At 40.3% G+C, this 15533-nt stretch overlaps 1 protein-coding gene across 2 annotated transcripts in view; it reads left to right on the top strand.

The window, feature by feature from the left end:
• Positions 1-15533, top strand: part of PRKN (parkin RBR E3 ubiquitin protein ligase) — a 758368-nt gene that overhangs the window by 729127 nt on the left and 13708 nt on the right. For both annotated transcript variants that reach the window (XM_083830275.1, XM_083830274.1), the window contains one exon: positions 9597-9683. In XM_083830275.1, the coding sequence (XP_083686401.1) occupies positions 9597-9683 (87 nt within the window). The remainder of the gene's footprint in view (positions 1-9596; positions 9684-15533) is intronic.

Genomic DNA, 15533 nt, shown 5'->3' with positions numbered 1-15533 from the left:
TTTTACTGTAACTTCCAAACACTTTGTTGAAAAAGTCAACTTTGACATCATACATGTAAAGTGACACATCTTGTACAGTAAAAATATTTTGCAATGCTATGCTGTTATGCGTGCTATAAAATGCTATGTCTCTGTTTCTAAAGGCATCTCAAGGTAACTGTGACTTTCCCTCTTTACATCATAGCTCCTTATAAATAATGCTTCCTTTCACACAAAATATTTTACTTCATATTCTTGCTTGTATCCACTGAAGTAGTGACAACATATATGCTATTGCTTTTTTTTTATTTGAGAACATAACTCATGCTCTGACTTCATGTGTTCTAAGGTAAATGTAGCATTGTTCCATTAGAGCTACAGTTGATTTCTGCTAGTGTTAGTGGGAGAGGTGGAGAGATACACAATGTAGTTTTAATATGTGCCTATATGTACTATGCATTTAGAGGTTTGGTTATAATCTGCTAGATTCAAGTTTTTTAAAACGTCACATTTAGATACATATTTTGGCTGCCTCAAAATGTTCCTTATACTCATTAAATGACAAAGTGGCAATAATTGTTTGCTTCCAGTGTTTCCTCATAGCAATACCTTGTAAATTATTATGGAAATCATTTGTAAAAATCTAAGTTTACCTGCATCTACTTCACATTTTCTTAGTCATCCAGGCATAAAAATACCCCAAATTATACACTAAATATGTGTAGTTAGGTGTCTGTACCACTTCAGTTACTTCAATGGGAACAGAATTAAGCCAATGAACAATTGCTTTTTTATCTCCAGAGGTGCCAGCAAGAACATAATACTGAATTTAATTTCCTTGTCATGTCTGTACTACAGTGAAGTAAGGACTCTCTCTACTTGTGCACCCTCAAGCCAGATCCAAGTGGTGCTGAAACATCCACCTAGCGTAGTGCAACATCGTGCAGAGCCAGTGGTCCAGGTCCCAAACGCACTGTAGTTGCATTAGCCACAGATTACTGACATGGCTGTAAGACTTCCAGCAGGACTAGCTTAAAGCTTCTCAAGTGTAAGCTGTACGTAAAATTCAGTTTTGCCACCCAAAGAAGAAGAAAGGGACTCGACAACAGCTGCATGGGAATAAGAAGGCAGAGAGGAGATCCAGGTACACAGGGGTGAAGAGCAGAGGATGATGCCTGGCTCTGACCAGGCGTCTGATTCTGAGGAATCAGTGTCCCAGTGGCAGCAGCTCTTTCTGTGGTTAGGGAGAGATCCTCTAAGCAGCGATGTTTAACATCTGAGGACATGTCACAGTCCCTGTAGTATGATGAACTGGAAGCCTGGCTCTTTCCTTAGCTGTCTGCAGCTCTGGCACAAGTGACGTAAACAACAGGGACATGAGCACCGTGCTGTGTTTAGCAGCCTGCTGCTGTAGGCAGCTCCCTACTTTTCTTAGGCTTGTTTGACTTCCTTTTCCAGAGGTAGTTTGGTCATCATCATTCTGGGCATCTCTTCCCAGTGCCCCAGGGCACAGGACTGTTCTCCTCACAGTAAAAGCTGTGCAAATGCTGTCTATGTCTGTTCAGAGAACTAAATCCATGGTCCACTTTGAAAATCTTGTGGTGTTTGAACTCATGTTTGCTTGGGTTGTCAGCTATCAGATGAGATTCTTCAGTGATCACAAGATCTGACTCTATTATGCACACATAACAGCACCACAGATAACAGGGTTTTGTACTGTCAATATACCACATAATTTATTACCAATTCTGCTTTACAGACTTTTCGTTCTTATTTTCTGGAATAGGCCAGTAAGTCTCACATCCCATCCACACGCTAAGAACAAGATTGTGCAATACCTTTGTGTGTAGGCATGCAGCAGAGTAACCTGTAAAGAGTATCATCCCTTCCTCTACAGGTGTCTGAAGTAATTTCACCTCAGAGAAGCACCTGGGCTCCTCTTAGTTCTTACTTATGTTCTATCCTTTGCAGCACTCGGAGCACAGAGCAATTCAAAAGGGGTGACGATTGCTCATCCACATAAATCAGCAAACAGATTTGGGGAGGTCTGAAAGAGATTCTCTGAGCTTATGCTATCCATTTTACCAAATCATCTTTAGGTTAATGTAGTCCGATGCAAGACAAGCTCCAGGAAAGTCTGCCTATCTGCAAACACAAACTCATCAGCATTCACCGAAGAGTCCCGGGGTGCACATGCTGTCATTTAGATCTCAGGGAATGAGCCCATGGGTTGTGTTGTAGAAGTTAGGAGGGAGGCTTTCACTTTTAGATTCAAAAGAAAAACATTGAATTTTCTAAGACATTTTGACGCAGACCTGCATTTAAGGCTTTTAATGTTTATAGAAAATTGCTTCTTATAATATTGATGGCAAATCGCTCTTGGATTGCAAAAGCTGCACAGAGACTACAACTATATTTTTGATACCGTGTTTTGACAGATTGTCATGCTCCTCACAAAAGTTTAATTTTAGATGAAATGTGCATAGTAAGTATGTGTAAGTATGTGTATTTATTGTAAGGAAAAAGACCAAAATTGCTCTGCAAGTACTACCATGCTTTATACCTGATAGAGCTGGTGTCATTGAAAATGGATACTTTTTCTACTGTGACATTTATCTTCATTGTAGTATTTGTGGGTTTTCTATAACTGACAATTGGCAAAGCCACAAATCCTAAGTAAATGTAGCTACTGCAGATGGTAAATATTCTGTTTTTAAAAGTTCTTGCTGTAAGCCCAAGAAATATCAAAAGACAGAGGGTATGGGGCTGATGGTCTCACACTTGATCCTGGATAATAAAAAGTGCCAGAAGCAAAGTCAATCCAATACCTGTAGTTCACAGCAGTAGTACAGCAAAGAGTATGACATTTATTTTGTGTGTGTATTTTTATTTTTTTTTAATAAGGGATAATTGACTTTAGATTGAAATAGGTAACAAAGTATATAGTTTCAAAGTAAAAAAGGCTTGGTCTGTATTTACGGAGGTTTGAACTCTAGTCAGGAATCAGACTGCTCTCCTACTCAAAATATATACTATATGGTAAAAACTTTTCCAGTCAAATTTGGTATCGGGACTTTTTTTCACAAAACCACAGAACTGCAGACTGGTTAAGGTTGGAAGGGACCTCTGGAGGTTATCTGGTCCAACCCCCCTGCTCAAGCAGGGCCACTTAGAGCAGGTTGCCCAGGTCCATGTCCATGTGGCTTTTGAAGATCTCCAAGGAGGGAGACTCCACAACCTCTCTGGGCAGCCTGTGCCAGTGTCCCATCACCGGCACATGACACCAGACAGAACCTCTTGTGTATCAGTTTGTGCCCATTGCCTCTTGTCCTGGCACTGGACATCACTGTGAAAACAGCCTCGCTCCTTGCTCTGTGCACTCACCCTTCAGGTATTTATACACATTAATGAGACCCCCTGAGCCTTCCCTTTTTCTAGGTTGAACAGCCCCAGCTCACTCAGCCTTTCCTCACAGGAGAAGTGCTCCATCACCTCCACAGTCATTCACTGGACTCTCTCCAGTATATCCATGTCTCTTGTATTGGAGAGTCTAGAACTGGACAGAGTACTCCAGGTGTGGCCTCACCAGTGCTGAGTAGAGGGGAGGGATCACCCTCCCTCAACCTTCTGGCAATACTTTGCTTAGTACAGCCCAGGATACCATTAGCTTTCTTGGGAACAAGGGCACATTTTTTCACCAAAAATACCTCTTCTGTAGGTACGTATCACTCACTGTAAGATTACAATTTATACTTTGTAAGTGCAATCTAATACTGTATTTTTCTACACTATAACGAGAGATGACATTGGGTATTATTGGCAGCGTCATTCTATATGTGACTCTTTGATAGCTTTGGTTTCCCTTAAGGCATACTCATATTTTCACTATAAATCCTTGCTCCAGTTAGCAGCCTATAGTTTGACTGCAAAAGCTCATCTAGAATTGAACCTTGGTGCATTATAAAATTTTACATTTTCAAGGGTTTTTTTGACCAGGTGATCATGTTGTCTAGTGAAAAAATGGATTTTTTTTGCCTTTCCAGTGTTAGTATCCAATAAATCATTCTCATTGTTTTTAAAAAAATCCAATTAAAAAAAAGCCTGCTGGTCTGATTAATATATATATATATTCACTATATACAAATTAAATGATTAATCACAAATTAATCGTATATATCTTAGATTATACTTGCCTTGTATTCTCTTAACAATATGCTATAGACTCCTCCCATTGCAATAAGTCTTCATATTTCTTTTTTATCAGCTCACTTAATAATAAAGTTAACGCTTGTAATCTATGGTTTATTTCTCCTTTAGCGTGAATTATGATAGTAATGTAGTACACTTCTGTTTTGCTTAGGGAGGGTGGGGTGACTTGGTTTTAGAGGAAGGAGTGAGTAGAGATGTTGAAGGTTGATTTCTTAAAATACATTTTTCTGAAAGGGCAAGATAAAAGTTGTAATCCCTGCATTTTAAATGAAAGGTGAGAGATCTGTAATTTTTGTTTGTTCATACAGTCATGGTTTTGAGGGACCTTGGCCTCTCTTGCATGCCAGTTTTATGCTACTGACAGAAAGCTACAGTAGTGATGGAAATGTGGATCCTGCCTTCATTCAGTAGCTTTACTTTTCATGACTCCCATCTGTAGTGACTGACCCAGACAGACAGCACTGAATGAATGAGGGAAGATCAAGGACAAAAGACAAAGGAACAGAGAAAACAAAACAATTTCGATAACATTGCTAGTCAATATATTCTCAGTGACAATAGGTTGTATCAGAAGGAACTGATTTCATTCTTTGATGAGATTATAAATTTGATAAGAAAAAGTAATTGCAGAAAATCAATTTCATATATTGTATGACTTCAAACTACAGAATATTCTGGTAAGGAAATCACCACCATAACATAGCCGTAAAGAGTTTTAGGGGACTGGGTTCCAATTGCAATGTTTAGGACGTGTGCAGCAGCATTGTCTCATCACTGTCGGATGATATAGTATGCCTCCCTGGTTGGTCGTTGTGTGGATTACAAACTGACAGATCACAGAAAGCAGTCTTTCTGTGAAGAGTGCATGATCAGCAGGGTATTGCTAGCAGCATTCAACAGGGACTGATAGCATACCTGTCACGATTCAATACTTGACAGTGATCCAGAAGTAAATAAAAAGACTCTGCTGATACAGCACAGCAATGACACAAAGATTAGTCAAATATAATTAATGTCAAAAGCAAGTCCCTAGAAAAGTGCCATGAATATGATTTGGGGCTGGACAGAGGGAGTAACAGAACGGCTTATCCAGTGAGAAACTTAGAGTGTCTCTGCTTAGGTTAAAGAAGATTCAGGGGTATCATGATTACAGTACATAGGTACCTTTACAGAAAGAAAATAGGAGATACTGAAAGATGTTTTAGCAGAGAATTGTGAAGCAGAATGTAGTGTCTGGAAGCTGAATCCAGGGAGAGTCAAAGTAGATCTTAGTTACAATTTTTAACAATGATTTGAAGGGCCATTAAAACACAGTGCCAGAGGTATGAGCGGGTCTTTCCTCACCTGATGTCTTTAATGTGGACTTCAGTGTCTGTTTTGGAAGAAACACTTGGCCAAACCATATGTCACACACAGTCTGTTTTCAGTCTAGCTAATAGTGGTAATTGTAGGAGAGAAAACACGGCAGCCCAGATTTCAACGTAGACTGCAGAAATCTGGTAAGAAATCTGGGTACACGCTTGAGCTGTCAGCTCACAAAGTCCTTAGCAGTGCACCCATAGTGCTGCAGCTTAGACCTCAGCTATGACTACCTCACTGCAACCTTGCCTTCATTTTGCTGTGTAGACACAAGAGGAGGTGAGAGTGAAAAAGAAAAGGAATATCTGAGTAGAAGAGTAACTTAAAATTAACAATAGGGAACCAAAACTTGAAGTTTCATGTGGGAATTCAAGAATGGGAGTATAGTATCAAAGTTGGAAGAAAGATGATTTTAACAGGAATACTTTGCAAGCATTATAGGGAGAGATGATCAGTGTTAGAGACAAAAGAAAAGGTGTGTGGAGTAGGCAAGAGAATGAGAATAGTGGTGCTTAATCAAAAAAAAAAAAAAGCAAATCTTACAAATGTTGTGAAAAAAGAAATGGCAAAATCCTGCTTCCAATACCAGTTCAGCATATAAATGACAAGCTCATTTTCCTTTCCTTAAAAATTAGAGCTACATTCTGTTCCCTCTTCCAAACTTGAAACGTTATGCATGGTCTGGTCAGGAATAACTGAGACTATGGCTCAGTTTCATCATCCTAGGTGTCTTTCAGCATCATTCATGGCACTGCACGTCAGCTGTGGGGTACAAATTCCATTGAACTGACCAGAGTGTGGACTGATTTTACCTCCTGTTGGACTGATGATAAAGCTAGGAGGATTTTTAAAACAGGATCTGGATCCCTGTTGAGATTTTTTTATAGCTCCTGTTTTGAGATCACTTGTATTCAGAATTTCTGCTTAGGCCTATCTTATACATTTTTACAGATATACGAAAGCCTGTAATAGCATATGTACAGGTTATATATTTATTCCAGTGCCCAAATCCCTCAAGTGCTTTGGGGATTTCCCTGCTAATCCTTATTTTAATGTGTAAACCTAGAGGGTAGGTTTCAGACCCTTGGGATTTATTCTTTTCGCTAGTCGCTTTCCAGCTGAAGAATCTTTCAAGGGTAACAACAGTAAGTGCTAAATTCACTGTTCTTGAACAATTTATGTTATCACTGTAATCTGCCAGCCTTTCAGCAAATAAAGGGAAAGAAAGTGTGACTGTTGTTAGTAATTACACTATTTATAGTATTTTTTAAACATATACTAATATTAAATTTATGCAGAAGTATTAAATCCTGACTGAACAACTTAAATCCTTATATTTCCAAAGGCAAAATAACTTCATTAATATTAATGAAGCCACAAAATAGAAGTTAAATGACAGCACTTTTGCAATTGCTGTATTTCATTACTGAAACTTTATTATATTTTTCATGTCTGGATGTAAAAAATGAATGGAGCTATCGCAAACTGCTTTGTTGTAAATGACCTATGTTTTCTTTATGATGCATGCTTTGCCATAAAATGGGAGTGCTTAATGCATTTCTGTGGGGAGATGCCTATTTATTCTGACAAACCGATCAGCCTCCAGGGTGGTCTTTTGCCACAGAACTGATTTTACAACTCATCCATTATCTAATAAGATGTGAAATGAGTATCCTGGCTCACCAAAAAAATCAGACTTTGTTCCATCACAAGCATGTGACAGGGTCACTCACAGACTTACTTGCAGGGTATAAAATTGTTAGTGGAAGGCCCAGTTTACACTCTCATACACACTTCCAGTACAGAAAGCCTTTGGGGAAAACATTGGTAAACAACACTTTGATCTTACTCCTGAGCAATTTTTATTTTAAAGGCAAGTATAGAGAGTGACCTCTATAGTGAGAAAATGCATTTCACATCTTTAAATAACACAGCATAAGTTTATGAATTTTGTTGTTATAAGAAATGTCAATGCAACCTAAACTACATTGTGAGGCAGCTGGAATGTCTTGAAAAAATATGTCCCGTGTTCTTTGTTTGTTTTTTTTCCTTCCTTCCTTCCTTCCTTCCTTCCCTCCTTCCTTCCTTCCTTCCTTCCTTCCTTCCTTCCTTCCTTCCTTCCTTCCTTCCTTCCTTCCTTCCTTCCTTCCTTCCTTCCTTTATTTTTCTTTCTTTCTTCAGTATATCCCCCTTTTTAATACTTATGAAATGTTTAAAACTGCAGTTGTAAAAGTGAAAGACTGGAGCGAGGAAAGGAAACTGAGGCATTCTGGTAAGGCAGTGGTATAGTAAGTGTATACAAAACCCTTTCAGACAAATGTTTTCAGCCAGATATGTTTATAAGGAAATAAAGTCAGGAAGGTAAAAAGAATAGGACACACTGTAAGAAATATGGTTAAACCTGGCTATAACCTTCATTGCTAAGTGACAAGTCTTTGAGATATTAGGGATCCAGACAGAGAGTACATCTGTACATGTTTGGGCAATGTTGAACATGGATGAAACTTTGGAGCACTAATGCAGTGCAGATGTTGTAATTACATGATACTGTATTACAATAATGCAGCCTTTCATATAACATACCTTACAGAAGTGCCTTCATTGTTAAACTGTTTGCTAAGAAGCACAAATGAATTAACAGATCAATGTCAAATGAAGTAAAATAAAAGATTTAAAATCATTGACAAAATAGTTAGAGAAGTGACAGGAAAGCAAACAAGCGATTTGGTTCGATATCTCTAGAAGCTAGAACACCCACTCCATTTCCCCACTCCAAATTGCCCTGACTTTCTGAATAACAGAGTCAACCCTTTTGGACTCGCACAATGTTTCTTTTCACAAAAGCACAGTTTCTTTAGCATGACAATGAAATGCGATTTTCAGTGGTTCTTAGAAAAGTGACAATAAGGCTTGAAAGAGTTCAAAATGAAATTGCGAAAGATGGAATTTGTGGCAGACAAATGTTCCAGTGTCATGTCCTCCTGATATCCTTTATTCGTTACTGGTGAATGCAGCTCTGCATCAAAAATCAAGGCTGTTTTATCAGTCTTGCTTACAATGCCAGTCAGAACAGCTTACTGCTGAGAGATCTTTCTGCTGAGAGTCTGGGCTGGCATCACGACAGCGTGGCTTTAAAAAAGCATTAAGAGAGACCCATTTTACATTATTGACTTTTCCTCTTACCTGCAAGGACACAGAATTTAATGCAGCATTGATGAGTCAAAGATTTTGACACATGTCAAGACAGATATCTTCATTTTAGAGTTTAAAAAAGGCATTGAACTTGATACATACGAACCAGTTTAGGGAGCAGTGGCAGCTCAGACTGAGGCAGGGACAATTGTTTTACTCATCTGCTAAAGACATTACATTACTTTTGAATGAACTCTTATGTAAAGAACAATGTAATTTAAGGAGGATGAAACCAGAACAATTGCCAGAAATGTAATAAGGGTCTAGAGGGAGTCCCTTAAAACCCATGTTAAGTAACCTGTCATTGTATTCTTACTACGGATTTTTTTAAACCATTCTATAAAAGTCCATGGCAAGGGTATAATTTCCTAGAAAATGGTATTTCATATAACCTATATAAAGCGATCATGTCCCGGTAAATTCAGTAACAGTTTTCCATGGAGAATGCATTAGATTTAGAACTGTGAATGGACTGCTTACATTGGTAAACACTATAGAGCAGAACTACTTGTTTCAGACAACACCCTTTTTGTATAAATAGATTTCATTGCAGCAGAAACACACACACGCAGAAGTATCTAGAATGACTTTATGTCCTTAAATCGACCATGTAGCAAAATCTCATTTTTAATAATGGCATTTATTTTACTTCACCAGAGAAATGTATAATAATAACTGCAAAATTGTTGTGTTAATGATCAGATTGCATAATAAGATGCACAATTAGGAGGATTATGGGAATTTAATGGGATGAGAAGGGCAAGAGATCATCTGCTATATGACTCTTCACAGTTGTATTCTGCTGTCTACGTCCCTAATGTGTTTTTATGACTTGTGTGCTTTGGTTTGTTTTCCAGTTTGTGTTCTGCTGTGAATGTAAAGAAGAATACCATGAAGGGGAATGCAGCTCTCTCCTCAGCACGCAGGGAGCTGTGGCCCAGAAGGTAGGCATCCCCACAACTCATTACATCCTGATCATTATCCTTGGTCCAACTAGAGCGACATTTGTTGGATGGGTCCTAATTATAATCCCGAGCAAAAGCAATTATGTTCATACTGAATTGCTCTAGCCATTGGAGTTGGCTTTTTGGTGGATTTCAGATGCTCTGACTGATAGAGTAGCTGAATTCTGTCAGGAACACACAGAGCTCTACCATCAGATGACAAAGAAAAGGCCTTCCCAATGGGCTTTTGGGGTCGTCTCTATTCAACATGAACACCTTTGAAAGGCTTTCTGTAGTTTTCCTGTCTTGCAGCTTGTACTCAGTGCACCAGTCAAGAAATCACGTGGGTTTGGACTGAGTAACAGGGCTTTTATGCAGTGTGTGCAGAAAATGCTGTTGATAATTCATGTTTTAACTTAGATAAATAAAAAATTGGATTGCCTAGGCTAGAAGCTGTTAGGTGATAATTATTCTAAGCTGCTCCATAATTTTGTAGCTACTGTAGCTATAGCCCTGGACAGGAAATAGTTTTTCTCTCCCAACATTTCTCTTTGTTTGAGATTGAAGTTTCCCTGCTCTTCATTATACATGAATCACAGTCTTTCAAAAGAGAGAGAGGGAGAGAGGAAGAGACAGAGCAAAGAACAGGAGAAATTCCCCCTAAATATCTCACACCTGGATGGTCAAGGTGCTCTCCTAGGGAGAAAAAAACTGTAAAAAAAATGCAGATGTCTGGCATGTTTGATGCTAAGAGGAAACGCTAACCCTGAGACCCAGGTAGTCCAGCACGGCAGCTGCAGGACTGTGAGCAGGTGCTGACAAGGTTTGTGGCCTGCTCCCCACAAGGCATACCCAGCTCCTGTCAGTGCCTGCAGACAGGCTCTGTCCGAGGATGGCTTCTGGGGCCTCTTACTCTTTGAATGTAGAGAATGAGATGGAGCTGGGGACATACTATGAGTCTTTGTCATGTGTTACCATAGAATCATAGGATCACAGAATGATTTGGGTTGGAAGGGATCTTAAAGGTCATCTAATTCCAAACCCACTGCCATGGGCAGGGAAACCTTCCACTACTGCACCAGGCAATAACATCTGTAGAGATTTTTCTCTTTAACCTTTCTTAGTGAAGCTCTTCTACTTTATGAAAAAGAATCAATGCTCATTGAGGCAGAATTAAACAGCCTGTATCCTAGCAGGCAGGGCATCTACCTCCAGTGCCTGGAAGATGTATACTGTAGAAGACCCAAAAACCATCTAGTCCAGTACCCTGTCTCTAACAGATTTCAGTTACCAGTGTCTAGAGAAGAGTGCATGAGTATAATGATGTCCCATTCCCTGAATATTTTCCAGTCTCTGGTGACTTGTGATTCAGGTGTGGAATTTTATATTTAGCAGCTACCAGCAAAGTTTTACTCCATGAATTTGTGCAACCCCTTTTTTGAAGCCATATATATGCTTCTAGCATTCATGTTACTCTGCAATGAGGAGATTTGCAGCTTAATTATCCTCTATGAAGAATAATCTTGCTTTGTTTGAAGCAACCTTAAAAAAATTTTCCAGCTTCCATTCATATTTATGTAAAAACAAAACAGCTTCAACGGAGACATTGAGAGATACTTAAGTTAAAGTATCCAATAGCCTGGTAAAGTAGAAGACCAAAGCTGAGTGTGTTACCTGAATTAAGCAGAGCTAGAAATTGAATACATCTCAACATGCACAGTGAGTCTTATGTCCACTAAGCTATTGATGCCAGTTTTGCTTAGAGTACTGAAAGCTTTGAGCAGTCATCATGGCACCTTACAAAGGATTTTAAGAATTTTGGGTCACTGAAAGTTCAAGCTTATATAATCTCTCTTTTGCTTTAGAGCAAAAGATAAAGGTGTGCCAGGAAAAATTAGAAGACTACAGGAAGAAGTGGTTTATTTTAAACATTTTCATGTTGCCTTAGTGTCTCTTGATGACAATGTGAGTGCTACATTCATTTAGTCCAGTGTCTCAGCAAAAGAACTGCACTCAATTAGATCTGTTATGTTAGGGAAGTTAAATACTATTGTTACAATGTAATGCAAACGTTTTAGCTATACCTGAAATTTTTCCAATGCTCTCGAAGAGCTGTTCCAGAATAGTTAAATGATATCAGAATATCTCTTGTAGCTATGCAAATCAGTTCCCCAGTACAGGCAAGATCACAGACTACGCAAAATTCATTTAGACTCCAGCTTGCGTTGAAGTTAATTGACTTTGATCAGCCTTCTTATTCTTAGAAAGCGAGATGCACTGATTACACTCCTCCACAAGGTGGTGATGTGCCGCTGAAGGAATGATTTCTCTTGCTTTCTGTAAACAGCAGAACAAGTAGCTAGCTAGCTAAAACAATGCTACCGTAAGTGCTGCTGACACGCTGGGTTTTTGGTTTGGTTTGGTTTGTTTTTCTGAATTACATCAGTAAAAGCTGTCTTGCATACATCATTCGTGTACAATGCATACAAAACATTCGTGGGGCGTATATGGAAAGAAATGCATGTGGGACTACTTCATCTGCTTTACTGAAACTAATTTAAACACTTATCTATCTGTGCTTTCTGTCTTTTTTTGTTTTTGGCACTCTTCCTGTTAGATTCAGAACCCTGTGTGTCAGAGTTAATTTGCTATTATTGTACTATTTGTTCCAACAGTGAAGGTTGTTTTACCTTTGACTGTCTTTTTCTAGGTAGGAATAATACATTTCCAGGGTTGACTTCTATGTCTTAAGCTCCTCCAGTTTGACTCTTGTCCTTCCCCCTAGTCAAGATCCTTTCCATACCAGTTATTTTAGAAGCCGATCTTATTGTCACAACTGCTTCTACTCAGATTTTAGGGTCAACCAGACATGCAGCCACCAAACCATTTCTCTCCAGAATTGGTGCAGAATGTGTAGTCTCAGGAAAATATCTTCTATCAGAAAAAGACAGGTTTTATTTTTGCCTCTGGTGGCTACAATACCGAAGGGAACCTTCCCTTACCTTAGCATTTCTACAAACACCTGCATGACCCTGACATTTCCAGTGTAAGAGGAAAGGTTTAGACCTAGGTTGGCATAATGAAGATAAATGCGGTGGGTCATGAGGGGTGGGAAAGAGCTGGAAGCAAAGCCAAAAAGGGATATTGTGGAGGAGCTGGGTAGCCAGATGTTGACAACACAGAGAACAAGGAGACCTGCAGTGCCACTCAAAGAAGGCTCTCGTGATCCCTATGTCAGAGCACTGCAAGGGCCATCTGCTGCCTGCGGGCCTGCTCATGGGTCTGTCAGGGCAGGGCCCAGCTGCCTGTCCTGTCCCCCTGCCTCAGCAGGAGCAGGGCACTGGGGGCACCTGGGCAGCCCCAGCCCTGACACTGGGCACCTCCCTGGGGACAGGAACGGGACTGGGATGGGCTGAGGCCAGGCTGGGCCATGGGCCCATGGTGGGGCAGGGCCGTGGGGAGCTGGAGCCCAGCCCTGCTGTGCCATGCTGGGGCTGGTGGCCCTGGGCTGATGAGGAGTCCGGGGGCTGGGGGTGAGCAGTGACAGGCAGGCGTGGTGGTACCCTCAGAACTAGATAACAATTTGGGAAGTCTTAGAAAAGGTGATCCCTCAGAAAGAGAAGTAGAGCCTGAAACAGAGGCATTCAAGTCTCCATAACAGCCAAGAACTGATGGGAGGCAGACAGGGTACAGACAGTGTTGTTTGACTGTGACTTTTCAGAGACATAGTAGAAGCTCCAGAAATAGGAGAAGGAAGAGGGAAGAAAGGGAATAAGGTTGTGAAGTGATATGGGACAACAAGGAGGAATCAATCAGAAAGGGTGGTGGTGAAATGGGCCTGTGCTGGGCCTGGTGTCACAAGGAAAGAGGAAGAACCCTTAGGCCAAGAGGAGGGAGCAGAGCTCGTGGGTCTATGAAGGGAGGATGACGGGGAAGGGGAAATGGAGTCTGTTGGCAGGAGGAAGGAAAAGTACAACCACAGCTATGAAGCACAAGAGGAACAAAGCAGGAGCTATGTACGGTCCTTAAGGCTGCTTGAAGGTGTTTGAACTTTTTAAAAATGGGAAGCTAAAGGACACTGCTTGCAGGGGATAGCATACCGAGTCCTTTACCAGGAGGAAAATGATGTTGTTATTGATATTTTTTTCCACCTCACTATAGGATCTGCTTGGGGTTATTTTTATATGTTAGTTAACACACTTCTTTTTCACTGGTCTGCAAGTTGGCATTGCATCCAAATTTACTATCTATAGCATGTTTACCTAAATCTGGTATGTTTTTTTTTCCCTCTTTGCTATCCCCAAAACTGTATTTACCCAGCTCTCAAGGTTGCATTTGGGTAATTGACCACTGAGAGCTGTTCATAGCTCTGAGACCTCACATATCATCCTGCACATGTGCTTTCAAGGCCTTAGCTATCATCCCATGCCTTCACTCCTCCATATGGTGTTTTATTCTAGGGTCAGAGATAGTTCAGTCTGTACATTATACCTATGCTTGCTATTACTATCTAGTAGTTATAAAAATATGTGTAGCATTGTTAAACCACACAATTATACAAAACTAAGCAAAATCTAAAGCAAAGTCAAGAGAGGTACAAGTCACTTGGTCATTCAATAATTGCTGAAACAGACTTCTAAGATGGTCAAGGCAAGCCCAGACAAAGCTCGACAGTCCTGAGGCCTGTGGTGTTGGCTGGGCACGAAGGCTGAGGCCTCTTACCAGAAATAGTGACGGCATTTTTACTGAGACACAGAGCTACATGTTCTAAATGTTAGTCTACACTCTATTTAGGTGCAATCTTATAGCTAATGCCACAAAACTTAATTCTGATGCCACTGCAAACCTGTGGGATGTCTGTCTCAGATATAGTGCTCATCTGGAGGCCTTGCTCACCCACACCCTAAAGCCAGTCCCCAAACCTTCTATCTTCAAATCAAATCTCAGCTGCTTTTTACTTGGGTCCTGGTCCTTACTGTACTCTGTTAGCTAATGCAGAGTCCAGATATTAATATTGCTTTTCTGCTTCTGACAGTAGAAAACTTATCCAGAGCTCCTGCCAGCCCAGTGGCCCATCAGACCAAACCAGCAGTCCAGTGCCTCAGCAATGCCTCAGCTGAGTCACTGCAAACCTTGGAAGTACAATTTTTTTCCAAATTTGATCCTAGTCATCAGTACATGCTACCTGGACTCTGCTGGCAGGCTGGGGGTTCAGACCTAACTTGGCTGTAAGCTCTCAGACAAGTGATCAGATCTGAAGCAGACCTTTTTGATAACTTCTCAGAAAGCAGCTCTGTGCTTGCACAGGCGCGACATGAAACCTGTGCACACATCCACAGAAGCCTGTAACATCACCTGGCATCCTGCTTTTGTCTTTTGTGTTGTAGTTCCTGGAAAGGCTCGCAGCTCACTTGGGCTTCAAGCAAGCCTCCAGGCCTTCTTTTCCTGTCATTGCCTCATGTATGCATATCTCTAAATTGCCAGTAGGTGGTATAAAATATACAGCCAAGACTTGAGAGGCTTCCTTTCCCAACCACTGAGCAACATCTGTCTAGTCTCATATACTATTTTCCCTGTAGAACCCCAGCAAGTACATAGACTTATGAAGCCTGGTCTCTATGTAGGTGGAAGTTTGTTGTAATTATGCAGCAGAACATATTGGCGACTGTGAGCAAGAGCTGTTACAGAATTTCATTCTAATGTGGAATTTCCAAACAAAGGCACTTACAAAATATCCTTAGCTGAAATATTGTAATACTAAATATGCAGCTAATGTTTCATGAAAATCATATTTGATGCAATGTGTTTCTTACAATACTGGTGTGGAACAGAAAGACTATGCAACCTGAG

Source organism: Anser anser, assembly GCF_964211835.1.
Source record: "Anser anser genome assembly, chromosome: 3".
NCBI lineage: Eukaryota > Metazoa > Chordata > Aves > Anseriformes > Anatidae > Anser > Anser anser.
The sequence above is the reverse complement of the archived record's forward strand: the minus strand, read 5'-3'. Positions and strand labels throughout refer to the sequence as shown.